Below are 26,077 nucleotides of genomic sequence, written 5' to 3' on the forward strand. Positions count from 1 at the left end.
GACCGAACGGAGCCAAAGCTGGACCGAACGGAGCCGGACTGAACGGAGATGGACTGTGAGTTACGGCTCGGTGTGTTTCCTGCACTGAATACAGAGCTGGAAGCAGGAACCGGATCAATCTAGAACCAGTCCCAGGTCCACCCAGAGGACCAGTCCCAGGTCCACCCAGAGGACCATTCCCAGGTCCACCCAGAGGACCAGGTCCACCCAGAGGACCAGTCCCACGTCCACCCAGAGGACCAGTCCCACGTCCACCCAGAGGACCAGTCCCAGGTCCACACAGAGAACCAGGTCCACCCAGAGAATCAGTCCCAGGTCCACCCAGAGAACCAGTCCCAGGTTCTCTGGCGTTCAGTTCACAGACTCTGGAAGTGAAACAGCGTGTTCTGAACACCAGGCTGACCCTGCACTCGGTCCGGTTTGTCCTCCAGCTTCAGGAACCCACCGCTCCGGATCGAACTTCCACCAGAAGGTCTATTTAAGATGGATTCATGTTGAAATTATCCTGCTTTTCTGAGGTAACTGTTTGGTTTTGAGACATTTGGTGACGTTTCCACGGTGTGGCTCTCTGCTTACATCGATCACATGAAAACCTCCAGGTGTCGAGTTACAGGCTGTTCCTGGCGCCGGAGCCGACGTTGGGCAGTGGAGACTACCTGAAAACCTCCTCATGGAGTTGTGATCTGGTGATCCGTGATCTGGAGGAGTTTCACTGCTCTATCGGTCAAAACCTTCCAGGAGCCTCAGAGCAGCGAGGAAGCAGGACAGACACCGGGACAAGTCCAGCATCTCAAACTGGGACAGCTTCCCAGGCTGGAAGATCACGTTCTATGAACAAACTCAGGCTTTAATTACTAAAATAAACATTTTGAAAATGACATTAAACTATCCACTGTATCTGCTGACGCCTTCATGACCTCCTGGTTTCACACCGGCCGGTTTCTCACATATTCAACTTCTGGTGAAGAGATTCCACTGGAAGCTCTGCTCTGGTTGATTCTAAATGTCAAAACGCGTTATCACCAGATTTTAAATGTCTCTCCAGGCCCCCTCCCCCCCCGGTACCCTCAATCTGAGTCCAGTTTGGACATGGCCCCTTCCTGTTCCAACAGGACTGCAGCAGAGCTCAGAGCAGGTCTACAAAGACCTGGAGGATCCTGAACAGAGTGCAGAGCTCAGGAGAGCCAGAGCCCCCCCTCCTCAGAGCCTCCAGAGCCCCCCTCCTCAGAGCCTCCAGAGCCCCCCCTCCTCAGAGCCTCCAGAGCCCCCTTCCTCAGCACCTCCAGAGCACCCCCTCCTCAGAGCCTCCAGAGCCCCCCCTCCTCAGCGCCTCCAGAGCCCCCCCTCCTCAGAGCCTCCAGAGCCCCCCCTCCTCAGCACCTCCAGAGCCCCCCCTCCTCAGCGCCTCCAGAGCCCCCCTCCTCAGAACCTCCAGAGCCCCCCCTCCTCAGCGCCTCCAGAGCCCCCCCTCCTCAGAGCCTCCAGAGCCCCCCTCCTCAGCGCCTCCAGAGCCCCCCCTCCTCAGCACCTCCAGAGCCCCCCCTCCTCAGAGCCTCCAGAGCCCCCCCTCCTCAGAGCCTCCAGAGCCCCCCTCCTCAGAGCCTCCAGAGCCCCCCTCCTCAGAGCCTCCAGAGCCCCCCCTCCTCAGAGCCTCCAGAGCCCCCCTCCTCAGCACCTCCAGAGCCCCCCTCCTCAGCGCCTCCAGAGCCCCCCCTCCTCAGAGCCTCCAGAGGCCCCCCTCCTCAGCGCCTCGCCTCACAAAAGCCCAAATCCCCAGAAACAGTCCTGAAACAGGGACGGCTTCCTGTTCATTTACCGACATTTACCGAAAAAATTTACCGATAACATTTATCGACAACATTAACCGATATCATTACCGATAACGTTTATCGATAACATTTACCGACATTTACTGACAACATTTACCGACAACATTTACCGATAACATTTACCGATAAGAAGTGCTTTTACAAATACAGATTGAGATGGCTCCGCCCACCACCATGGCTGCTCTGTATCTGGCATGGGGAAGTCAGCGTCGGCTGCAGCGAGGCGCTGGCTTCGTTTCTGGCTGCCTGCTGCCCCCTGGAGGCGGTCTGAGCGCGGTGCGTTCCACCGTCTTCTGTAGGAGCTGCTGTTCCAGCACTACTTCAGGCTGACGCCCGGTTTCCAACTGAGGCGATTAACAAATGAAATCGCGCATGCTGCACGCCGCTCGCCGTGGCATCGCGCCAACTGTTTTGGTGGTCGGAGCCCTGCTGCCCTGCGTCAGCACGTCCGTGAAGACCTCCACGCTGATAGGCTGTCCTGGTGAAAATTTGCTTGAAAATTTCAATTATTTCAACTCGAGCGACGAGTGTTGAGTGATGAAGCGGCGGGCGGCGAGTGTCGAGTGGCGGGCGGTGGCGAGTGGCAGTGCAAGTCGACGGGTGCGCGATGTCCTGGACAAAGGCTCTGAGGTGGACTAGAGCCGTGACGAGGGATCCAGACAGAACATCAGTCAGCTGATCCACTGAGACGGCCTGGATCCAGTGGGTTCAGTTCTAACTGGGCTTCAATCAAAACAGCTGCTCCACTGATTGATGGAGGAACCCGGACCCAGTGGGGGGAAGGTTCACTGAACCCCGGGTTCTACCACGTGGAACCGGCTCCCAGCTCTGCTCCTTCTCTCGTTTCAATGTAATTTCATTGTACCGCTGTAATTTCATGGCAGGAAACACTCGCTGCCGTCCGCCGGCCGTTGCCCGCCGGCCGCCGCCCGCTGTCCGCCGGCCGCCGCTCACGATTGAGCGACAATGGCGTCACTACATTGACTTTGTATGTGATCTCATGGCGTCCGGGGGAAACACGGATCACACCCGGACCCGTCAGTGTGGCTCTGGACTCACATGGAGCGTAGAACATGACCAGGGCGGCGGGCTGCTCCTCCAGGAAGCCGTCGAAGGACTCGTCCGTCAGGTGAAAGACCGCCGAGTCCGTCTCCGCCCACGGCACCTCGGGGGTCTTGGGCTGGGGGGGCTGGGGGCTGAAACGGGAAGGAACGTCAGCCGAGCCGGCGGCAGGACCGGGACCGGGGCAGCTCCGCCGCTCACACACACACACACACACACACACACACCCCGGGCCCGGAGCGGCTCCGCCCGGGGACGCCACTCGGGGACCAGACACAGACAGAACATGCAGAACATGCAGAACGCAGCAGGACTTTCTTCCACCAGAACGTCGTCATTAAAACTGGCTTCATGTGGAGCGCCGTCCGTTTCTGGAGGAACTGTTGGGTTTCTAACGTATAACGTTTCTGATGCACGACTCTACAAGTCCAGCTTCAATACTTCACTCTGAAGTTTCACATTTAATGAACCGTCCTGCAGCAAATCTGAGGAAAAACTGAAATGTCAACGACACTCGGCCTCAGCGGCTGCCAGCCCACAGCGGCTCCCAGCCCACAGCGGCTGCCAGCCCACAGCGGCTCCCAGCCCACAGCGTCAGGACACTTCCACCTTCAGACGTGAAACTTCTGGCTCCTGCAGTGAACCGGAAGATCAGAACTCTGAGGTGAAGAAAGATGGAGGGAGACCCTGCGAATCTCAAATCCTCCTTGAGAGACCAGGAAGGACCAGGACCAGCCGGCTGGACCAGGAGCAGCAGAGCAGGAAGAGACCAGGAAGGACCAGGACCAGCCGGCTGGACCAGGAGCAGCAGAGCAGGAAGAGACCAGGAAGGACCAGGACCAGCCGGCTGGACCAGGACCAGGAGCAGGAAGAGACCAGGAGGACGCTCGGTCCTGGACTGGTCTCCGCGGGAGGCGGCGAGGTGAGAAGGCAGAAATGAGACCAGAGCAGAGCAGGTGTGGATCGGTGTGGATCGGTGTGGATCAGTGTGGATCGATGTGGATCGATGTGGATCGATGTGGATCGCTGTGGATCGGTGTGGATCGGTGTGGATCGGTGTGGATCGGTGTGGATCGGTGTGGATCGATGTGGATCGATGTGGATCGGTGTGGATCGGTGTGGATCGGTGGGGATCGGTGTGGATCGGTGTGGATCGGTGTGGATCGGTGGGGATCGGTGGGGATCGGTGTGGATCGATGTGGATCGATGTGGATCGATGTGGATCGGCGGCGCCGTGGCGAAGCCGGCCCGGACGGAGACCAGGGTGTGATGGAGAGCAGGGCGCCGGCTACAGGTGACAGCCTCTGGAGGCGGAGCCTCAAACTGCTTAAAACCTTTAACGAGGTCGACGGAACCAGAAGAACGAACGAGCCAAACAACAAGGAACCGGACCGGAGGGACTCACTCCTTCAGCCAGGCCACCAGGTCTGCAGCGCCGGCGCCGTAGTTCTCATAGTGGTGCAGGAACCGGCCCTTCCTGGAACACCAGCAGGACACGCGTCACACACCGGCAGCACACACACCTCACACACACCGGCAGCACACACACCTCACACACACCTCACACACACCTCACACACACCGGCAGCACACACACCTCACACACACCAGCAGCACACACACCTCACACACACCGGCAGCACACACACCTCACACACACCAGCAGCACACACACCTCACACACACCGGCAGCACACACACCTCACACACACCAGCAGCACACACACCTCACACACACCTCACACACACCAGCAGCACACACACCTCACACACACCTCACACACACCAGCAGCACACACACATCACACACACCAGCAGCACACACACCTCACACACACCTCACACACACCAGCAGCACACACACATCACACACACCAGCAGCACACACACCTCACACACACCAGCAGCACACACACCTCACACACACCAGCAGCACACACACCTCACACACACCAGCAGCACACACACCAGCAGCACACGCGTCACACCTCAGCAGGATGAGAGGATGAGAGGATGAGCGAAGAGGGGATGAGAGGATGAGGGGATGAGAGAATGAGAGGAAGAGAGGAAGAGAGGAAGAGGGGAAGAGAGGAAGAGAGGAAGAGAGGAAGAGAGGAAGAGAGGAAGAGGGGAAGAGGGGAAGAGAGGAAGAGGGGAAGAGAGGAAGAGGGGAAGAGAGGAAGAGGGGAAGAGGGGAAGAGAGGAAGAGAGGAAGAGAGGAAGAGAGGAAGAGGGGAAGAGGGGAAGAGAGGAAGAGAGGAAGAGAGGAAGAGGGGAAGAGGGGAAGAGGGGAAGAGGGGAAGAGAGGAAGAGGGGAAGAGAGGAAGAGGGGAAGAGGGGAAGAGAGGAAGAGAGGAAGAGGGGAAGAGAGGAAGAGAGGAAGAGGGGAAGAGAGGAAGAGAGGAAGAGAGGAAGAGGGGAAGAGAGGAAGAGAGGAAGAGAGGACTCCACTCACTGGAAGTAGCAGAAGGTGGGGTATCCTTTGACGCTGAACTCCTGCTTCAGGCCGTCGAACTGGGCCGGGTGGACGTTCATCCCGGCCAGAACCTGAACCAGGAAGAGAGCAGGGGGTCAGGGGCGGGGTCAGAGTCAGAGGCAGGGGCGGGGTCAGGGGGAGAGGCAGGGGCGGGGTCAGGGGCGGGGTCAGAGTCAGAGGCAGGGGCGGGGTCAGGGGGAGAGGCAGGGGCGGGGTCTTCTGGAAGCGCCCTGCTCTCTACCGTCAGGATGGATTACATCCCAGAGGCTGGAAACTCCGTCCTGTCAGGGGACATCCAGCAGTCCACACGTCTCCAGCTGTCAGTCCAGCTGGTTGGCTAACGGTAAGCCCCGCCCACTCTCTGGTATTATCTCCAGCAGACAGCACCTTCACCAGAGGACAGGAGTGAACCCTAGAAACCTGATCGATCCAAACTAAACCTGCAGCAGAACAAAAACCCACAACAGTCAAATGTGGACTGTTAAATATCTGATCCCTCTCCTCCGGATCCGGCTGACTGGTGACCTAACAACTCATCATACTTTACATTTATTAAACCTCACTGAAACCTGGCTGAGGATGAACATCTCAGTTTAAATGAAGCAACATGCTACAGCTGCAGTACTTGATCTTTGTTTCCTGTTTTGTCTTCACCGTCAGAGTGTGACGTAATAGTAGTCATTTAGTCTGAAACGTTTCATCGTGAGCTCTGCCAGCCTGAGAAATAAGCATTTTATCCTGGCGAAACCAGGAAGATGAAGTGACTCTGTCTTTGCCCAGACCGGGTCCTGATCCACCAATCAAATTTTGAGGTGAGAAGGGGCGGGGTCAGCACAGGTAAAGCCAGCCGACAGCTTCATCTGGAGCAGGGGTCGGCAATTAGCGGCCCGCGGGCCAAATGTGGCCCGCCGAACCGTCCAATCCGGCCCGTCAGAGGATTCCAACAGCCGTGCACAAACGCACGCATTACCCCGGGCCCTGGAGCGGACGCACGCACCCCTGCTGGAGTGCGATATCTGTCACTGTGTTGCCATAGACAATCTTCGAAGGATGTGTTGTTTAGTTGTGGTTTCCGGTTTGTCACTGAAAAATAAAGAGGAGTGGCGCCTCGTCTGGTGAACATGGAGCTCAAGTGAGCGCTGCACCGAGCTCACCGGGTGTTTATCCTCCAGTCAGTCTGAGTGTAACGGTGTGGTTCCACCGGACGCCACGCAAATTTTTCGGGCGGCGACGTTACATACAGAGTCACAGTAATGACGCGACTGTTGCTCAACCTTGAGCGGCAGGCGGTGGACGCGAGCGATGATGCGGCGAGCGGCCGGCGGCAAGTGTTTCCAGGGAAAAATCCGCGCGCCCGTCGACTTGCACCGCCAGTCGCTGCCGCCCGCCATCCGCCGCTCCATCGCTCGTCGCTCGAGTTGAAATAATTGAACCTTTCAAGCGAATTGGCGCCAGGACAGCCCGTCAGCGTGGAGGTCTTCACGGACGTGCTGCCGGAGGGCAGCAGGGCTCCGCCCACCAGAACAGCTGGCGTGATGCCAAGGCGAGCGGCGTGCGCGATCTCACTTGTTCACCGCTTCTGGTGGAAACCGAGCGTCAGCCTGAAGCAGCGCTGGAACCGGCCGTCCAGCAGCTCCTGCAGACGGTGGAACTCACCGAGCTCAGACCGCCTCCGGAGGGCAGCAGCAGCCTGAAGCGACGCCGCCGCCTCGCTGCAGCCGGAGGAGCTGACTTCCTCATGTCAGATACAGAGCAGCGGTGGCGGTGGGCGGAGCATCTCAATCTCAATCTTTATTTGTAAAAGCTCTGCTCATATTCATAAAAGTGCTGAACAGTAAAACAAAAAAGAACAAAACTAGGGCTGCAGCTATCGATTATTTTAGTAATCGATTAATCTATCGATTCATTTGGTCGATTAATCGGATTATGAATATATATATATATATATATATATATATATTAAAGCTACACTAAGGAACTTTCAGTTTTCGTTGATTTTGGCGGCGCCAGTGGACCAAAGCGGTAGTGTTTTGCCTGAAGGAATACTACAGTTCCCATGAGGCCTAGCGCGTGACGTGGTAAAATGCTGCTCCTGGTGGCGTGCTGTTGGACTGAACTCGCCTTCATTTGTTTCCAGTGGCTGTGTGAAGGACGGACAGCGACGAGGTCATGAATCTAATGGTGGCTAAACAATGTTATATCATGATGTGACGCACGCCGTAAAGCAGTCCGCACATTTGGAGTTTTTCAGTGAGCAGGGTTCCTACCACCCTCCTCACAGCTGCTCAGTCCAGGTGAAGCAACACTGACGCCCTCAGCCCGTGACAGAGGGTCATTCAACTAGTTGTAAGTCGATGTATCATCACAAAAGATATTAAAATGTTTTATTAAGGTTGAAAAGTTCCTTAGTGTAGGTTTAACATTTCTTTTTATTTTGGCAAATATAAAACTCGACATGCACAAAAAATGAACTACTATTAATGCTTGCAGTAACATTTATTAAACTGCACAGGAACACTCATTGCTAGGATGAACTTTGCACTTTAAATTCACAGATTATTTAAATAAAAAATAAATAAAATACCTGAGAGAGGGCTAAGGCCTTACCTTCAATATAAAAAACGCACATGAGAGCTGATTATTAAAGAACACTTCAAGTACAGCAGGCAGTATTCAGACAAGTCCTACTGATATTAATTTGTCGTCTGTTTTGTGCAAAAAACAAACAAAAATAATAAAACTCAGGCTGAGTCCAAAACAGCACCTTCACCTTTTTAAACTGGCAGCTGCCCTAAAATTTAAAGTGCATTCAAAGGAGGGCAAAACAGCAATTTCAGAATGCAGTCACTTTTTTTTTTATATTAGCATGGCCGTGGTGCTGTGATAATCCGCCAGCTCCGCTCGGCAGCGCAGACTTTGCACCGAGCTCTTCCCTTTTTTTCGTTGAAAGTTGTCCCAAACTTTTGACACTTTCTGGCGTTTTCTTTGTTGTGCTTCCTCCTTTTCACCAGCATTTTCTTCATTCTGCTCTTCGACGCCCCGACGCGCCGCGACAGCACGCCGCGTCTCGTCACTGGTGGAAAGCGTGTTCTCATTTGTTTTCAATAGTATTCTGACGCAAGATCGCGGAAAGCATTTGGCGGTGTGAACGCCGCGTCGTTTCACCGCGCTGTGCTCCGTGGCTGTGTTCGAATCGCAGACTGACCTACTCCTCATTCTAACGTAGTGAGTATGCAGAGCGTCTACACCGGCAGTATGCCATTTGGAGTATGCCAGAAGTTCCCGGATGCATACTGCATTCGCCAGAAATGTTGAGCGGACATCGTGTGTTCACTACTCATACTGAAATTGCCCAAGATGCAATGCGACGGACAGCGGTTGCGCCAGACAGAGCTTGCGCCGCCTGGCGGCCGGCGGGTGTGGTGGGGGGGTGGGGGGGTGGGGGGCTGGCCCCGCGATCTGGGTCCGGCCCCGGAGGGAGTGAGAAACTCTGCGCTCGCCGGCGGGCCGCTGCTGAGGTGCCGCGCCGCACCGGGGGGCCCGGGGGTCCGCCGCCGGACCTCTGGAACCGACTCGGTGCGACGCCCGGGGCGGGCCGCTCCGTAGGACCGCCGGGTGAGACCGGGCGTCTCGGTCCCGCTGCCGAGCGGGTCGGCGGGGAGCCGGTCGGAGCGGCGGGGGCGGCCGGCGGCGTGATCCATGGTAGCCCGCCGGGTCGGGGGACCCGACCGCCACGGCTGGGCGGGGGAGGGGGGGCCCCGGGGCGGGGCGGGGTTCCTGTGTGCTCTGCTTCTCTGACTCCTCCTGCTGGATCCTGGCTCACATTTCACCGAATTCGTCCGAACAAAATCCTAAACGGCTGGAATTCGGACAAATAGACGACACACTCGGCTCTGAACCACCACCTGTCGCCTAATTTAAAAAAATCCCGATGAAGTTCTACGTTTGAAGAGTTTAGAGCTGAAGTGAAATCAGCTTTAGCAGGTCGATTTCGGCTCGGGGAGGAGTGCAATGCATTGTGGGTTATAATGTAGTATGCTGTAGTGTAAACGCTTTGCAGACTGTCTGATGGACTGAGTATGCAGGATGCAGGATGGATAGTATGAGTATGGAAGGATGTAGGAGGCAGTATGCGGTTTCAAACACAGCCCACCTGCTCCGACATGTCCGTGCGTCTCACACTCCGGTGCAGAAACACGCTGCGCTTGAGTTCCGGGCGCCACACGCTGGCGCTTCACGGCAGTTTCACTGCACACAATAAACGAATCCTGGAAGCAACAGAATCTAATTCGAAGCTTTTTTATAATCGAATTATTCGATTTATTCGATGAATCGTTTCAGCCCGAAACAAAACCGCACCATCCATCAGTGTGCGCGCACACACACACACACGAACACACACAAACACACGCACACACGCACGCACACACACGCACACACACACACACACACACACACACACACAGAGCCAGCCGGAGCACACCGGACTGTGGGACCACCAGAAGAGTCCTGCCACTGCTGTCAGGAGGCGTGAGGAGGCGCTGTGACGTCCTGCAGGATGTTCTGTGCTGCATGTTTGTGCAGCGTTGTGCGTCCCGCCAGTGAATTCACACACCAGCGATAAAACTCGGGCGTCCAGCGCGGCGCGGCGCGGTGTCGGTGTCGGTGGCAGTAACCGGTCCGGTCTGGTCTGAAGTTCAGATCAAATCACCGGTCCAGTTCACATGCGGTTTTTTCTCTCCCATTGTAAACAATCGTATTAAACGCGACTGTATTCATGGACGGAAACCAAAGTGATCCACATGAATCCTGGTTCTCCAGGGTCCTGGTGAAGCTCCCCCCTCAGCCCCCCCCCCCCCCCCCCCCCCCCCCCCCCCCCCCCTGCGTTTTGTGCGTTGACGTGGAGGGTAGGGTGTCCCGACTGTCATGACGGAGGGGCGGGGGAAGGGGAGGGCTGTTCACCCCTCCAAACGGAGGTTCTCCTGAGGCACACTCCAAACAGAGGGGGAGGCCAGATTTCCCAGAAAGCCTTGCAAGATCGGCAAGATGGCGGTGTCCGCAACGAAAGAAGTTCATAAATGTAAGTATTTTCTCAATGAATAAAGTTTTTAAAATGTAAGAAAAACATTCTTCTTCGGCAAACAATCGTGGCATCTGCCTCCGTCATCGGCAGCAGCGACGAACGCCACTGCTGAAGTTGTGTCCCAATTCGGAGGGGTTTCCTTTGGCCCCACCCCTTAGCACTCTGATTCAAAGGGGAGGGGCAAGGGGGAGGGCTAGAAGGAGAAATGGGATTGGGCCTCAGCCCTCGCCCTTGGCCCTAACCTGGGGGCGGGCAACCCGCGGCTCCGGAGCGGCTCTTTAGCGCCCCCCAGTGGCTCCCTGGAGCCTCTTCAAAAATGTATGAAAATGGAAAAATATGGAGGGATATATTTTTGGCTTTAATAAGGTTTCTGTAGGAGGACAAACATGACAGACATTCTGAGTGTTTTACAATGCTGTAAAGACGTGCATAACAAATATTACATTTCAACATTTCTGTCAACCAAGATTTGTGACGGCGCTGCAGCGCGGCGCGGCGCCGGGCAGGCGGCTGCTGTGAACAAACCGGCGGTCTGTCATGGCCACGGATCCAAAGGTAAAAAGAGAAAGATAGATATTCAAGGAAGAACGGACTGAATCATTTGCTTTCATTGCCAATGCAGAGATTGCCTGCATGTTTGCTTTGTAACGAGAAGTTCTAAAGACATTTTCAGGGAAGGCGTGCTACATTAACCCAGTCCACAGGGAGAGAAAAAGTTCTTCTGAAGAAATTAGAGGAGCACAAAGATGGATTTAAGAAGTGGATTTCATCTCCAAACTCCACTACTGCTGCAAGTTTTGTTGCAACCCGAGAGATAATAACACGAGGAAAACCGCCTCTCTACGCAAAGACGGTGAAAGAAAGGTCAGGTCAACCAGCTCAGAGGAGAGCTGCAGTCCTGACTGGAGACTGAAGTTTCATCTTTCATGCCCGATGTTGAGGAGCTGTCCAGTGATGTCCGAAAACAGAAGTCACATTAAACGGGTGAGAACACAATCCTGTCAAAGGCACATATTTATCATCAAAGTGTCCGTTTTTAAAAAGAGATTTCCGACTGTTGTCAGTATTCTGAACGACACGCAGGGACGTTGTTGTGTTTTGTTGCTCAGGTCTGAGGATTGCTGCTGGTGTTGAGCTGTCTGTTGCTGAGAGAGGAGGAGGAAGAGAGGAGGATGCTGCCTGATCTTAACTTTATGCTTTACATTTTCAGAAAGCTGTTCTACTGTCTTTTACTTTTTCAAGCAAGCTGCCTTTTAATTGCAGGCTGTTTTATTACTCGTTTGCAGTCGTGGCCTTTTCATTTGTCTGTTGCTGCCATCAGTGGGAAAATAGAAAAGGATTGTTCTGCATTTCATTCATTTGCACCGACTTCAGGCTGCCTAACTTTGCATTTGCAGAATGCACAGAAATGCACAGAAATGCACAGAAATGCACAGAAATGCACAGAAATGCACAGAAATCAAAATAAAAAAAGCTTGTTTTCATTTTATATAACCTATTTACCTTTTCAAAAGGCTGCTGTTCTATTTGTACAGGTGCAGACTGTGTTTTAACTGCAGGTGTTTTATTGCACTGTTACCCAGATACTGGGAAAAGAGCAGAGGATTGTATTACTGAAGTTTGAAGAGGATTGTACTTTACTTCCATGGGAGGGTCTGACAGGAGGCCTGTTAATAATGGGCACATTCCATTTTGCTTTTGTTTTTTTCAAATCCTCAAAATAAAAATGACACCAACAATCTGATTTCTTGACTGTATTTCTATAATTTCATCAATCTGACAAAACACAATACGTTAATATTGTAGCAGAAGTTAAACTTAAAGCACCAAGTCTGGTACAGCAGGGTCGTGTGGTGTTTCGTTCTCTCCAGGACGCTGCAGGGAAAATAAACATTCAGTCATGCTGCTCATTATGTATTTGCAGCTAACGTACTCATTTTGATAGGAGGCTAATATAGCTAATATAGCTAATATAGCTAATATACACCTACAGCTGTGTTGCCTTCATATAAGGCTTATATAAGACTTATAATTTTTTGAGGCTCCAGACAGATTTGTTTTTTGTTTTTTTGGTCCTATATGGCTGTTTGAACACTTTGGGTTGCTGACCCCTGCCCTGACGCCGAGCGCCCGCATACTGCAGAACGGCTGCGTGAGCGCCGTGCCACGCCGTACGAGTGCGCCCACCTGATGCAGTACGGTCTCCGCACTCCGCCTTTTGACCAGACATGCGCTCAGCGCATGTGTGGGATTATGTTTCCATGACGATCTCCATGAAAACATGTTTGAACAGGCGCTTCATATCGTTACAAGTTACTGACCGCTCACGCCAACAACTTCAGCCATTGTTGCCCAAGAGTTCTCCTTCCTGCTGGCGTCTTTATAAACAGGATGACTGCTGTCAGAGAGGATTCTGGGTCTTGTTCCTCCAGGATCAGTTTCTCTTCGTCAGCCATGCTGCTCTCCAGTTTAAAAACTTCACTACTCACTGTTTTGCGACGCCAGAGCGTGTTCAGGCTTCAAAATAAAACACTCATCCATAAAAGTGTATATTTACGCTTTTATTTACATGTAAAAACCTGTGTGACAGCTTCAGTAGTGATCTATATAGATATGTATATAAATAATATGCCTGGGAATATAAAAAGTCAACTTCTGGAGTCATTTGTTGTGATAAAACGGGTGTTGCTCTCTTTTGGTTTCCTGTTGCTGCTTTGACATGATGGGAAATGGACTCCGGCTCCGCTGCGCCTCGGCAACAATAGACCTGGACCGAAGTGGTGCGGAGAGCGGTCCGCAGGACGGCGGCGGGCGGACGCTCGCCGCAGCACTCGCACAGGCAGTGGGCGCTCTGCCACTTCATTGACTTCAATGGGTGCGTGATTGCTGCGGAGTGCTGCGGAGTGCTGCGGAGTGCTACAGAGTGCTGCGGAGTGCTGCGGAGTGCTACAGAGTGCTGCGGAGTGCTGCGGAGTGCTGCGGAGTGCTGCGGAGTGCTGCGGAGTGCTACGGAGTGCTACAGAGTGCTGCGGAGTGCTGCGGAGTGCTACGGAGTGCTGCGGAGTGCTACGGAGTGCTGCGGAGTGCTGCGGAGTGCTGCGGAGTGCTACGGAGTGCTGCGGAGTGCTGCGGAGTGCTACGGAGTGCTGCGGAGTGCTGCGGAGTGCTACGGAGTGCTACAGAGTGCTGCAGAGTGCTGCGGAGTGCTGCGGAGTGCTACAGAGTGCTACGGAGTGCTGCAGAGTGCTACGGAGTGCTACAGAGTGCTGTGGAGTGCTGCAGAGTGCTGCGGAGTGCTACAGAGTGCTACGGAGTGCTACAGAGTGCTGTGGAGTGCTGCAGAGTGCTACAGAGTGCTACGGAGTGCTACAGAGTGCTACGGAGTGCTGTGGAGTGCTGCAGAGTGCTGCGGAGTGCTGCGGAGTGCTACGGAGTGCTGCGGAGTGCTACAGAGTGCTGCGGAGTGCTACGGAGTGCTACAGAGTGCTGCGACCTGCGCCTCGCGGCCGTTTGGCAGTATGTGGGCGCTGGCCCTAACCCTTCGTTTCACGTTCACGTGAAGTGGTAGCGGCGTCCCGATTCTACTTCCTCCCCCTTCAGACCGAGGGGGAGGGCGGAGTGCGAGGGCTACCTGGCCCCTGAAACGGAGATTTTCCGGGGGCACACTAGAAAACGAGGGCGATGTGAAATTCCCCACATTGTGCTGGAAAATGTCGGCAAAATGACAAAGAAAACATCAGCGGCAGCCAAAGAAATCTGCAAATGTGAGTATTTTTTGTTAAAAAAAACCCAAAACGCTATTTTAAGGTGGCTGCAGTGTTCCGTGACAGCTCGTTAGCGTTAAGTGCACCTGCTCATGTAACGTTAACGACTAACTTGTTTTAATTCCTGCACGGCGGTGACACGTTCTGTTGATACTGCCGCAGCCTGCTTTCTGCTTTGAGCGGATAAGACACCTGAAAATCTGCCGTTTGTGCTCCGCTGGTAAAGTAAACATGACCGGAGCATGATGAGGCATCACCGGTAACGTTAACGTCAGCGAGCACCGCTGGGATCAAATGACTGATGAAGAATGAAACGTGTGGGTTGTGAACGAATAATTCCTTCACAGCAGTGCTGCATGTCAACCAGACGATTGTGAAAATGTTATATAATAAAATAACCAGCCTGGCAGCAGATCACAACAGCAGATTACTTGTGCTTTTATTCACATATAACAGCTGTAGCCCTGTTTTGTGTCAGAACTGTTCTCTCATAGTTCACTTTACTTTTCATACAGGGCGTTTCTCAGAGACCTGGGGCTTCAGGGGAAGGTCGCCCCTCAGCAGGCTGCACAAAGTGGGAAAATTAAAAAAAATACAAGGTAATCAGAGGAATTTTAATGAGATGCATAACAGCTCATAATCCTGAAGTCCACTTCAGTCCACTCTAAGATGGTCCTGAAAACAGAATATAATGATTTGCAATGTGGGCTTTTATATGTGTTTGTTCCAGGACCTAAAAACTCCAGAAACTGGATCAGGAACTGATATGAGGGCGTACCCAAAAGTTCCCAGAATTTGATTATAACTTTTTATTTCTGACATTTCAAAATAAAACACCACCGTCGCCTTCAAAATAATCTCCATCCGCATTAATGCAGCGCTCCAGCCGTGTCTCCCACTTCACCAATGCGTCGTCAGACCCCTGCGTAACTGTGTCATTCAGGGCCGGCTGTGATTTTTCTGTCCCCTCCTCCACATCTGCAAACCGCTGTCCCTTCAGCTGCTTCTTCAACTTGGGGAACAAGAAAAAGTCCCTGGAGGCTTCATCTGGAGAATCAGGCGGATGGGAGAGGAGATTCATCTCATTCTTCTCCAGAAACTGCGTGAGGCGCAGCGCCGTGTCCGCTGAAACATGTAGTCGTTCTGGTGAACGTCGGTGATCGACAGCTCCAGTGAGTCTGACTTTAACAGCTGCTGTTCTCAGCAGGTGTTCACACAGACCTCCACCGTCACTCGTTAACACGAGAACCAGTTAATCCATAACACCAGCCGGGCGATCGCTCGTATTCTGCTATGGAGCTCTTCATACAACTCGCTGTTGCGCAATTTGCTTCCATCTGCCCTCTCCAGTGTTCTCTCTGGATTTTTATTGAAAGTGTTTTTCAACCACCTTCGTTCTGCTTGTTTTTGAATGTCCTGCCTCCCGTTTACTGCACACATCACACGTCACTGCGTACGAGGGAACGCATGGCGGAACAAATAATGCCCCGTTTAATCCGCTCCGCTGTCAGGCGGCGTTTATATGAGACACGGAGCGGATTGTCGATCGGTGTAGACCACCTCGTACAGTCGGCTTGTTTCCTCCAGAGTCGACTCCTGTAACGCCTTGTTATCAGGAATCAATAACTGCCCAAAAAGTCTCCAACTGGTTCAAAATGCTGCAGCAAGAGTTCTCACAAGAACCAGTAGGAGAGATCACATCAGCCCAATATCAGCTTCCCTTCACTGCTTCCTGTTAAATCTAGAGTAGAATTCAAAATCCTCCTCTGAACCTATAAAGCCCTGAACAGCCAGGAACCGTCAGATCTTAAACAGCTGTTAAGCCAGGTTTACACTTGCACGATTCTGTGGCACGCATTGCCACGATCGAGTCGCAAACGGTCGCAAACCACCCGTAAAGTGGCGTGAAGTGTGCGTAAACCCGTCGGGACTGCGTGCCATGTCGGGACGAGAATTTTGAAATGTTCAGTTTTGGCCACAACAAAATATCGCGACCAGGCCGTGAACTTGTCGGGACGATGCGGGAGGATGCTGCCAGTCGTGGCATGGCACGCACTGCCACGAATAGTTCACGATGAGTTCACGAGTAGTTCATGACCTGTTGGCGAAGCTGTGCGCGGCGCACCAGGCCGTGCCTTCCCATGGCGCGAGCAGTTCACGACAACTTTACACACATTACGAGCAGTTTACGACCAGTTCACGAGCAGTTTACGACCAGTTCACGAGCAGTTTACGACCAGTTCACGAGCAGTTTACGACCAGTTCACGAGCAGTTTACGACCAGTTCACGAGCAGTTTACGACCAGTTCACGAGCAGTTTACGACCAGTTCACGAGCAGTTTACGGCAAACACGAGCAGTTCCGGACGTTGCAGTGCTGGACTAAAAATTGGTCTTCCTGGTCACCGCTCGCCGTTTCAGAGCTCGCAAATGAAGAGAGAAGATGTCAGAAGAGGATACCCAGCAGACAGGGCCAGACGCCGACGGGCCAGAGACCGGAGACCGAGCCGATTTTGTGGACACTCCACTGGGTGAGGACGAGGCCGCCAGTCAGTGGGAAAAGAGGGCCCGGGTGTCTAAAAAAGACATTCCGGACTACCGCTGGACGGATGAGGCCGAGTTTAAGCTTGCAGAGATGGTGAAGGAGAACCCGCTCCTGTAAGACAATACAATTATTAACTGCGCGCGCGACCACGTCGTGACAATGCGGGAAGCTCATAAACTATGTGCAAACTATGCGTGAATGCGTCAAGAACGCGTCGCGAACGTGTCGTGAATGCGTCATGCCAGTTCGCGAAACTGACGGGCGCATTCGTGAACTGTGCATCAACTGTCGGTGAACTGTCCGTGAACTGTCCGTGAACTGTCCGTGAACTGTCCGTGAACTGTCCGTGAACGGTGCGGGAGTCTGCCGGTTCATGACTCCAGATAGGCACGCCTTGCCACGACAACATCGTGGCAAAAAGTCATGCAAGTGTGAACCTGGCTGAAGTCCCATACTGTCCCAGGACCCAGGAGAACGCTTCGTTCTCAGAGTCCTGGTCTGCTGGAGGTTCTAGGTTCTCTACAGTAGAACAGGAGGTGGAGCCTTTAGCTATCAGGCTCCTGTTCTGTGGAACCAGCTCCCAGAGTCTGGAAGGGAGGCTGACTCAGTCTCTGCTGTAAGACCAGGATGAAGACCTTTCTGTTCAATAAAGCTTAGAGCTAGGGGTCACGTCCTCTCTCTCTGTCTCTCTCTCTCTCTCTCTCAACTATTATGTAGCTGTTCTGTAAGGTGATGTTGGGAAAATGAGTCGTGGATTTATTGTATAAATCTGTGAACCTGTGTCCACTTCCATGGAAATAAAATGATCTCTCCCCCCGTCTCTCTCTCTCTCTTTCCACTGTGGGAGACCAAAAATTCAGAACACCAGAACCCTGGACCAAGAGGCTGTCTCTTTTACCCATGTCCCCCTGCAGCTAGCGGGTCGACCCGTGTCTTCACCCGCTAATGATCGGCTTTTTTTTTTTTAGACTCCTTTCCCACTGCATGCAGACCCACGTCTAGCCGCCTGCTGGCGAGCTGCGTCGCTGCGTTTTCCCGCACTGATGGTGTCCCACGTTGATGACATCATCAGCGCGACGGAGCAAAACGAAAGTAAACAATGCAGTCCGTTACCTGTAGACGAGTCTCCTCTTCCCCCCGGATCCAGAGGAGCTCTCTGGTCTCGCTACCTTGAAGGAAATCTCACGCTGTGTCCAGAAACAACAACTGGCGTGCTAACGTAGCCACGCTGCGTCGACGTCATCATGTAAGTCCCCGGATGTGTCCCTCCCACTAAAGGCCGGTACAAAGTGACCCAGTAAATTACCGGGTAGATTGCAGGGTCAACGACCCGGGTCAAACTGGTGGTAAAACCTTTTCCCACTGCCATGAAGAGCCGATAGAGGGTTTAAACGGGTTTTTTGGCCAGTGGGAAAGGGGGTATTAGGAGGACTAGAGCCGTGATGAGGGATCCAGACAGAACATCAATCAGCTGATCCACTGAGACAGCCTGGATCCAGTGGGTTCAGTTCTAACTGGGCATCAATCAAAACAGCTGCTCCACTGATTAATGGAGGAACCCGGACCAGTGGGGGGAAGGTTTACTGAACCCCGGGTTCTACCCTGTGGAACCGGCTCCCAGTTCTGCTCCTTCTCTCATTTCAATGTAATTTCATTGTACTACTGTAATTTCACTGTACTGCTACATGTCACTGATGATGGTTCCTCTTGTAGCCTCTGGACCCTGAGTTTATATATGAACTGTATGTAGAGACAAGAACCTGTCTGTCCTGTCTCCTTCTCTTTCTGTCCCCTCAACCGGGACAGCAGGAAGACCACCTCTGAGCCTGGTTCTGCAGGGTTCTCCTCCTCTGAGCCTGGTTCTGCAGGTTCTCCTCTGAGCCTGGTTCTGCAGGTTCTCCTCCTCTGGTCCTGGTTCTGCAGGTTCTCCTCCTCTGGTCCTGGTTCTGCAGGTTCTCCTCCTCTGGTCCTGGTTCTGCAGGGTTCTCCTCCTCTGAGCCTGGTTCTGCAGGTTCTCCTCTGAGCCTGGTTCTGCAGGTTCTCCTCCTCTGGTCCTGGTTCTGCAGGTTCTCCTCCTCTGGTCCTGGTTCTGCAGGTTCTCCTCCTCTGGTCCTGGTTCTGCAGGGTTCTCCTCCTCTGAGCCTGGTTCTGCAGGGTTCTCCTCCTCTGGTCCTGGTTCTGCAGGGTTCTCCTCTGAGCCTGGTTCTGCAGGTTCTCCTCCTCTGGTCCTGGTTCTGCAGGGTTCTCCTCCTCTGAGCCTGGTTCTGCAGGGTTCTCCTCCTCTGAGCCTGGTTCTGCAGGGTTCTCCTCCTCTGAGCCTGGTTCTGCAGGTTCTCCTCTGAGCCTGGTTCTGCAGGTTCTCCTCCTCTGGTCCTGGTTCTGCAGGTTCTCCTCCTCTGGTCCTGGTTCTGCAGGTTCTCCTCCTCTGGTCCTGGTTCTGCAGGGTTCTCCTCCTCTGAGCCTGGTTCTGCAGGGTTCTCCTCCTCTGGTCCTGGTTCTGCAGGGTTCTCCTCCTCTGAGCCTGGTTCTGCAGGGTTCTCCTCCTCTGAGCCTGGTTCTGCAGGGTTCTCCTCCTCTGAGCCTGGTTCTGCAGGGTTCTCCTCCTCTGAGCCTGGTTCTGCAGGTTCTCCTCCTCTGGTCCTGGTTCTGCAGGGTTCTCCTCCTCTGAGCCTGGTTCTGCAGGGTTCTCCTCCTCTGGTCCTGGTTCTGCAGGGTTCTCCTCCTCTGGTCCTGGTTCTGCAGGGTTCTCCTCCTCTGAGCCTGGTTCTGCAGGGTTCTCCTCCTCTGGTCCTGGTTCTGCAGGTTCTCCTCCTCTGGTCCTGGTTCTGCAGGGTTCTCCTCCTCTGAGCCTGGTTCTGCAGGGTTTTCCTCCTCTGAGCCTGGTTCTGCAGGGTTCTCCTCCTCTGAGCCTGGTTCTGCAGGGTTCTCCTCCTCTGAGCCTGGTTCTGCAGGTTCTCCTCCTCTGGTCCTGGTTCTGCAGGGTTCTCCTCTGAGCCTGGTTCTGCAGGTTCTCCTCCTCTGAGCCTGGTTCTGCAGGTTCTCCTCCTCTGAGCCTGGTTCTGCAGGTTCTCCTCCTCTGGTCCTGGTTCTGCAGGGTTCTCCTCTGAGCCTGGTTCTGCAGGTTCTCCTCTTCTGGTCCTGGTTCTGCAGGTTCTCCTCCTCTGGTCCTGGTTCTGCAGGGTTCTCCTCCTCTGAGCCTGGTTCTGCAGGGTTCTCCTCCTCTGGTCCTGGTTCTGCAGGGTTCTCCTCCTCTGAGCCTGGTTCTGCAGGGTTCTCCTCCTCTGGTCCTGGTTCTGCAGGGTTCTCCTCCTCTGAGCCTGGTTCTGCAGATTCTCCTCCTCTGGTCCTGGTTCTGCAGGGTCCTCCTCCTCTGAGCCTGGTTCTGCAGGGTTCTCCTCCTCTGAGCCTGGTTCTGCAGGGTTCTCCTCCTCTGAGCCTGGTTCTGCAGGTTCTCCTCCTCTGGTCCTGGTTCTGCAGGGTTCTCCTCTGAGCCTGGTTCTGCAGGTTCTCCTCCTCTGAGCCTGGTTCTGCAGGTTCTCCTCCTCTGAGCCTGGTTCTGCAGGTTCTCCTCCTCTGGTCCTGGTTCTGCAGGGTTCTCCTCTGAGCCTGGTTCTGCAGGTTCTCCTCTTCTGGTCCTGGTTCTGCAGGTTCTCCTCCTCTGGTCCTGGTTCTGCAGGGTTCTCCTCCTCTGAGCCTGGTTCTGCAGGGTTCTCCTCCTCTGGTCCTGGTTCTGCAGGGTTCTCCTCCTCTGAGCCTGGTTCTGCAGGGTTCTCCTCCTCTGAGCCTGGTTCTGCAGGGTTCTCCTCCTCTGGTCCTGGTTCTGCAGGGTTCTCCTCCTCTGAGCCTGGTTCTGCAGATTCTCCTCCTCTGGTCCTGGTTCTGCAGGGTTCTCCTCCTCTGAGCCTGGTTCTGCAGGGTTCTCCTCCTCTGGTCCTGGTTCTGCAGGGTTCTCCTCCTCTGAGCCTGGTTCTGCAGATTCTCCTCCTCTGGTCCTGGTTCTGCAGGGTTCTCCTCCTCTGAGCCTGGTTCTGCAGGGTTCTCCTCCTCTGGTCCTGGTTCTGCAGGTTCTCCTCCTCTGGTCCTGGTTCTGCAGGTTCTCCTCCTCTGGTCCTGGTTCTGCAGGGTTCTCCTCCTCTGAGCCTGGTTCTGCAGGGTTCTCCTCCTCTGGTCCTGGTTCTGCAGGGTTCTCCTCCTCTGAGCCTGGTTCTGCAGATTCTCCTCCTCTGGTCCTGGTTCTGCAGGGTTCTCCTCCTCTGAGCCTGGTTCTGCAGGGTTCTCCTCCTCTGAGCCTGGTTCTGCAGGGTTCTCCTCCTCTGAGCCTGGTTCTGCAGGTTCTCCTCTGAGCCTGGTTCTGCAGGTTCTCCTCCTCTGGTCCTGGTTCTGCAGGTTCTCCTCCTCTGGTCCTGGTTCTGCAGGTTCTCCTCCTCTGGTCCTGGTTCTGCAGGGTTCTCCTCCTCTGAGCCTGGTTCTGCAGGGTTCTCCTCCTCTGGTCCTGGTTCTGCAGGGTTCTCCTCCTCTGAGCCTGGTTCTGCAGGGTTCTCCTCCTCTGAGCCTGGTTCTGCAGGGTTCTCCTCCTCTGAGCCTGGTTCTGCAGGGTTCTCCTCCTCTGAGCCTGGTTCTGCAGGTTCTCCTCCTCTGGTCCTGGTTCTGCAGGGTTCTCCTCCTCTGAGCCTGGTTCTGCAGGGTTCTCCTCCTCTGGTCCTGGTTCTGCAGGGTTCTCCTCCTCTGGTCCTGGTTCTGCAGGGTTCTCCTCCTCTGAGCCTGGTTCTGCAGGGTTCTCCTCCTCTGGTCCTGGTTCTGCAGGTTCTCCTCCTCTGGTCCTGGTTCTGCAGGGTTCTCCTCCTCTGAGCCTGGTTCTGCAGGGTTCTCCTCCTCTGAGCCTGGTTCTGCAGGGTTCTCCTCCTCTGAGCCTGGTTCTGCAGGGTTCTCCTCCTCTGAGCCTGGTTCTGCAGGTTCTCCTCCTCTGGTCCTGGTTCTGCAGGGTTCTCCTCTGAGCCTGGTTCTGCAGGTTCTCCTCCTCTGAGCCTGGTTCTGCAGGTTCTCCTCCTCTGAGCCTGGTTCTGCAGGTTCTCCTCCTCTGGTCCTGGTTCTGCAGGGTTCTCCTCTGAGCCTGGTTCTGCAGGTTCTCCTCTTCTGGTCCTGGTTCTGCAGGTTCTCCTCCTCTGGTCCTGGTTCTGCAGGGTTCTCCTCCTCTGAGCCTGGTTCTGCAGGGTTCTCCTCCTCTGGTCCTGGTTCTGCAGGGTTCTCCTCCTCTGAGCCTGGTTCTGCAGGGTTCTCCTCCTCTGGTCCTGGTTCTGCAGGGTTCTCCTCCTCTGAGCCTGGTTCTGCAGATTCTCCTCCTCTGGTCCTGGTTCTGCAGGGTCCTCCTCCTCTGAGCCTGGTTCTGCAGGGTTCTCCTCCTCTGAGCCTGGTTCTGCAGGGTTCTCCTCCTCTGAGCCTGGTTCTGCAGGTTCTCCTCCTCTGGTCCTGGTTCTGCAGGGTTCTCCTCTGAGCCTGGTTCTGCAGGTTCTCCTCCTCTGAGCCTGGTTCTGCAGGTTCTCCTCCTCTGAGCCTGGTTCTGCAGGTTCTCCTCCTCTGGTCCTGGTTCTGCAGGGTTCTCCTCTGAGCCTGGTTCTGCAGGTTCTCCTCTTCTGGTCCTGGTTCTGCAGGTTCTCCTCCTCTGGTCCTGGTTCTGCAGGGTTCTCCTCCTCTGAGCCTGGTTCTGCAGGGTTCTCCTCCTCTGAGCCTGGTTCTGCAGGGTTCTCCTCCTCTGGTCCTGGTTCTGCAGGGTTCTCCTCCTCTGAGCCTGGTTCTGCAGGGTTCTCCTCCTCTGAGCCTGGTTCTGCAGGGTTCTCCTCCTCTGGTCCTGGTTCTGCAGGGTTCTCCTCCTCTGAGCCTGGTTCTGCAGATTCTCCTCCTCTGGTCCTGGTTCTGCAGGGTTCTCCTCCTCTGAGCCTGGTTCTGCAGGGTTCTCCTCCTCTGGTCCTGGTTCTGCAGGGTTCTCCTCCTCTGAGCCTGGTTCTGCAGATTCTCCTCCTCTGGTCCTGGTTCTGCAGGGTTCTCCTCCTCTGAGCCTGGTTCTGCAGATTCTCCTCCTCTGGTCCTGGTTCTGCAGGGTTCTCCTCCTCTGAGCCTGGTTCTGCAGGTTCTCCTCCTCTGGTCCTGGTTCTGCAGGGTTCTCCTCCTCTGAGCCTGGTTCTGCAGATTCTCCTCCTCTGGTCCTGGTTCTGCAGGGTTCTCCTCCTCTGAGCCTGGTTCTGCAGGGTTCTCCTCCTCTGGTCCTGGTTCTGCAGGGTTCTCCTCCTCTGAGCCTGGTTCTGCAGATTCTCCTCCTCTGGTCCTGGTTCTGCAGGGTTCTCCTCCTCTGAGCCTGGTTCTGCAGGTTCTCCTCCTCTGGTCCTGGTTCTGCAGGGTTCTCCTCTGAGCCTGGTTCTGCAGGTTCCTCCTGCTCCTGCTGATCTGCTGGGTTCTCTCTGGTAAAGCGGTCTTGCAGTGACTGTGTTTTAACTGTCGCTACATAAATAAAACTGAACTGAACTGAATTACAGCAGGTAGAACTGGTCAACTAGAATTATTAAAAAAAAAAAAAAAAAAACACCACACAAAAAAAGCAGGAATCTGTCTGCAGATAACCCAGTGAGACTGTACAGCAGCCAGATGAGGTCCTCTGTTACCCCTTTCCCACTGGCCAAAAAACCCGTTTAAACCCGCTAAGTCGTGGCAGTGGGAAAAGGTCTGACCCGGGATTTCGACCCGGGTCGTTCACCCTGCAATCGACCCGGTAAATTCCCGGGTCAGCTTTCTACGGCTTTTAGTGGGAGGGACACATCCGGGAACTTACATGATGACGTCGACGCAGCGCGGCTACGTTAGCGCGCTAGCGGTTGTTTCTGGACACAGCTGAGATTTCCTTCGTCAACATGACCCAGCAGCGGCAAGCGAGCGAGACCAGAGAGCTTCCCCTGATCCAGGAAGAGGAGATTCGTCTCCAGGTAACAGGGACTGTTTTCCGCTGCATTGTTTACTTTCGTTTTACTCCGTCGCGCTGATGATGTCATCAACGTGGGACACCATCAGCGCGGGAAAACGCAGCGACGCGGCTCGCCAGCAGGAAGTGAGACGCGGGTCTGCAGGCGGTGGGAAAGGCGTCTAAAAAGGCGATAGTTAGCGGGTCGCAGACGCAGGTCGACCCGCTAGCTGCAGGGGGAAAGAGCTATGAGGGAACAGCTTCTCTGGCGAGTTGCTGCAAATGAGAAGGAGGTCCAGCAGAGAGGACCAGGACCAGGACCAGGACGAGGACGAGGACTAGGACGGCTCAACAGCTGAGAAGACGACCCGGTTCTTGTTCTACTGAATCACAGCCACGGTGCAGAGCTCCGCTGCACTCCTGAGAAGTTCTGCAGAAAAATCCCAGCTTGGAAATCATGAATTTCAGTGGCAGCTGCTGCCAAGACGACCTGATCCAGACACTGAGCAAACGCCGGCCTGCTGAGCCGGGAGGGGAAGCAGCAGACTCACGTATTTCCCTTTGGTCTCTGTGGCCGCTTGTTGAAAGATGGGCTGCATCCTCTTACAAACGCCGCACCCTGCAGCAAACAGAAGAAGGAAGGTTACGATCAGCAGGCAGAGGAAACCAGGAACGTTCTTCGTCCGTCAGGAAAGCACATCTTGATCCGTTTGTTTCAGTAAATACAGCGTATTGAGCAGCAGTCCGTTTTTCCTCCTAAACTTTTAACTGGATGAAAATAAGAGCTTGCATGTAAACTGCATTGAGTCTTATTTTGAAAAGCGTTTCCCTTCAGGCAGTGCTTCTTCCTGTGCTGAACTCTTCATCCTCCTGCTGGTCTGAAGCCTGGGACCAGGTCTGGGTGCGCCTCGCCACCAACCGCCATCACGTGACGCCGAGCATGTGGAGGTCAAAGGTTAGAGAAGCATGCCCCCAACCCCCAAAAACCACGACTCACAACGGGTCCTCAGGAGTCCAGAGGTCTGTCCTGCAGGTGAGGACCTCAGAGGTCCGGACCAGGACTGGACCTGGGCTCCAGCTCTGTGCTGCTGAGGACGAGGCTGAGCAGCCGGACGGCTGTAACTCGTCCAGACGAAGGAGAAGAGTTTTCCTGAACCTTGTTCAGTCAGGAATCCTTTATTTTTGCTGATTTTCTCATCATCTCAATGTGGATGTTGATTTTTAGATCTGAGTCCATAATCACATCCAGATTTCTTCTTGATTTGCTGTTCTGAGTCAGCTGGATCCAGAGTGCTGACCCTGGACCAGTTTTCTGTGGGTGGAGCTGTGGAAGGTTCAGACTCCACCTGTGACTTCGCTGCCAGACGACAGCAGGGTAAAGACACATCGCTGCTGTCTGCTCCACCTGTGGGGGTTATAATGTTACGGCTGATACTATTTTTCCCTGAGCAGGAACATTTCACTGCAGCTGACAGAGAAAGTGACGTAGCCTGACTTCATGGGTCTGTCCCGGTTTCCCTTCAGAGTGAAGAGACGGCTTGAGGAGCGAGGCGTTCAGGGACTCACAGGGAGCGTAGAACATCATGAGAACCGGCCGCTCTTCCTTCTTCAGCAGCTTCCTGAAGTCCTGAAAGCAACAGAACAATGTTCAGATATTAAAACCAGCAGCAGCAGCAGAGAGGAGCTGCCAGTGTGGAGCCAACTGCTGAATCAGCAGCTGATCGGCCCGGACCCTGAACCGGACCAGCGCTGATCGGCCCGGACCCTGAACCGGACCAGCGCTCAGCACGCCGTCCTGCTGCTGCATCACTCTGGGCTCATTGTTTCTGCACAATCAAGGCTCGTAATCTCAATCAGTCAGTCTCATTTACACCATTACATTTTCTGTTCAGCCAATTTTTAAAGAATTTTCACCGAGAAGTAGAAAAACACGAGAGAACAGTTCAGTTTAAACAATTTCTGTAAAACAACTCAGGACGACGACGACCTTCAATAATGACTAATGATGATCAATAACTGACACTTCAGATGTTCTCACGATGGGCCGTGCTGTGGTGCACGTGGTGGTGCACGCTGTGCACGTGACCCGGCGAGAGGCTGCTGGCTGCTCCGGCTGCTGCACTGACAGGTGTCAGCCACAGGAGGCGCACTACCGCCACGCCTTGGCAACAAATAATCCATGAATAAATGAGTCGGTCACTCCTGTAAGGGAATCAAACTGATCAAACTGATTTGTTGCTTCAGTTCTCCATTAAAGTAAAAAAAAGAAAACAAAACAAAAATAAAAACAATTCCCAGAAGATTTTGATGATCTATCATCCATCCATCCATCATCCATCCATCTTGCACCGCTTATCTGGGACCGGGTCGCGG

The 26,077-nt window shown here is 54.0% G+C and overlaps 1 protein-coding gene across 1 annotated transcript in view; it reads right to left on the reverse strand.

Moving 5' to 3' along the window:
- The window catches only part of pdia5 (protein disulfide isomerase family A, member 5), a 104,959-nt gene that overhangs the window by 28,260 nt on the left and 50,622 nt on the right, over positions 1–26,077 (reverse strand). Inside the window, exons 7-11 of the mRNA XM_030112743.1 lie at positions 25,271–25,331; positions 24,256–24,323; positions 5,347–5,438; positions 4,297–4,368; positions 2,889–3,025 (exon numbers count right to left, since the gene is read on the reverse strand). Coding sequence (XP_029968603.1) covers positions 2,889–3,025; positions 4,297–4,368; positions 5,347–5,438; positions 24,256–24,323; positions 25,271–25,331 — 430 coding nt within the window. The remainder of the gene's footprint in view (positions 1–2,888; positions 3,026–4,296; positions 4,369–5,346; positions 5,439–24,255; positions 24,324–25,270; positions 25,332–26,077) is intronic.

This window comes from Salarias fasciatus, chromosome 16 (assembly GCF_902148845.1).
Source record: "Salarias fasciatus chromosome 16, fSalaFa1.1, whole genome shotgun sequence".
In the NCBI taxonomy this organism is placed as follows: Eukaryota; Metazoa; Chordata; class Actinopteri; order Blenniiformes; family Blenniidae; genus Salarias; species Salarias fasciatus.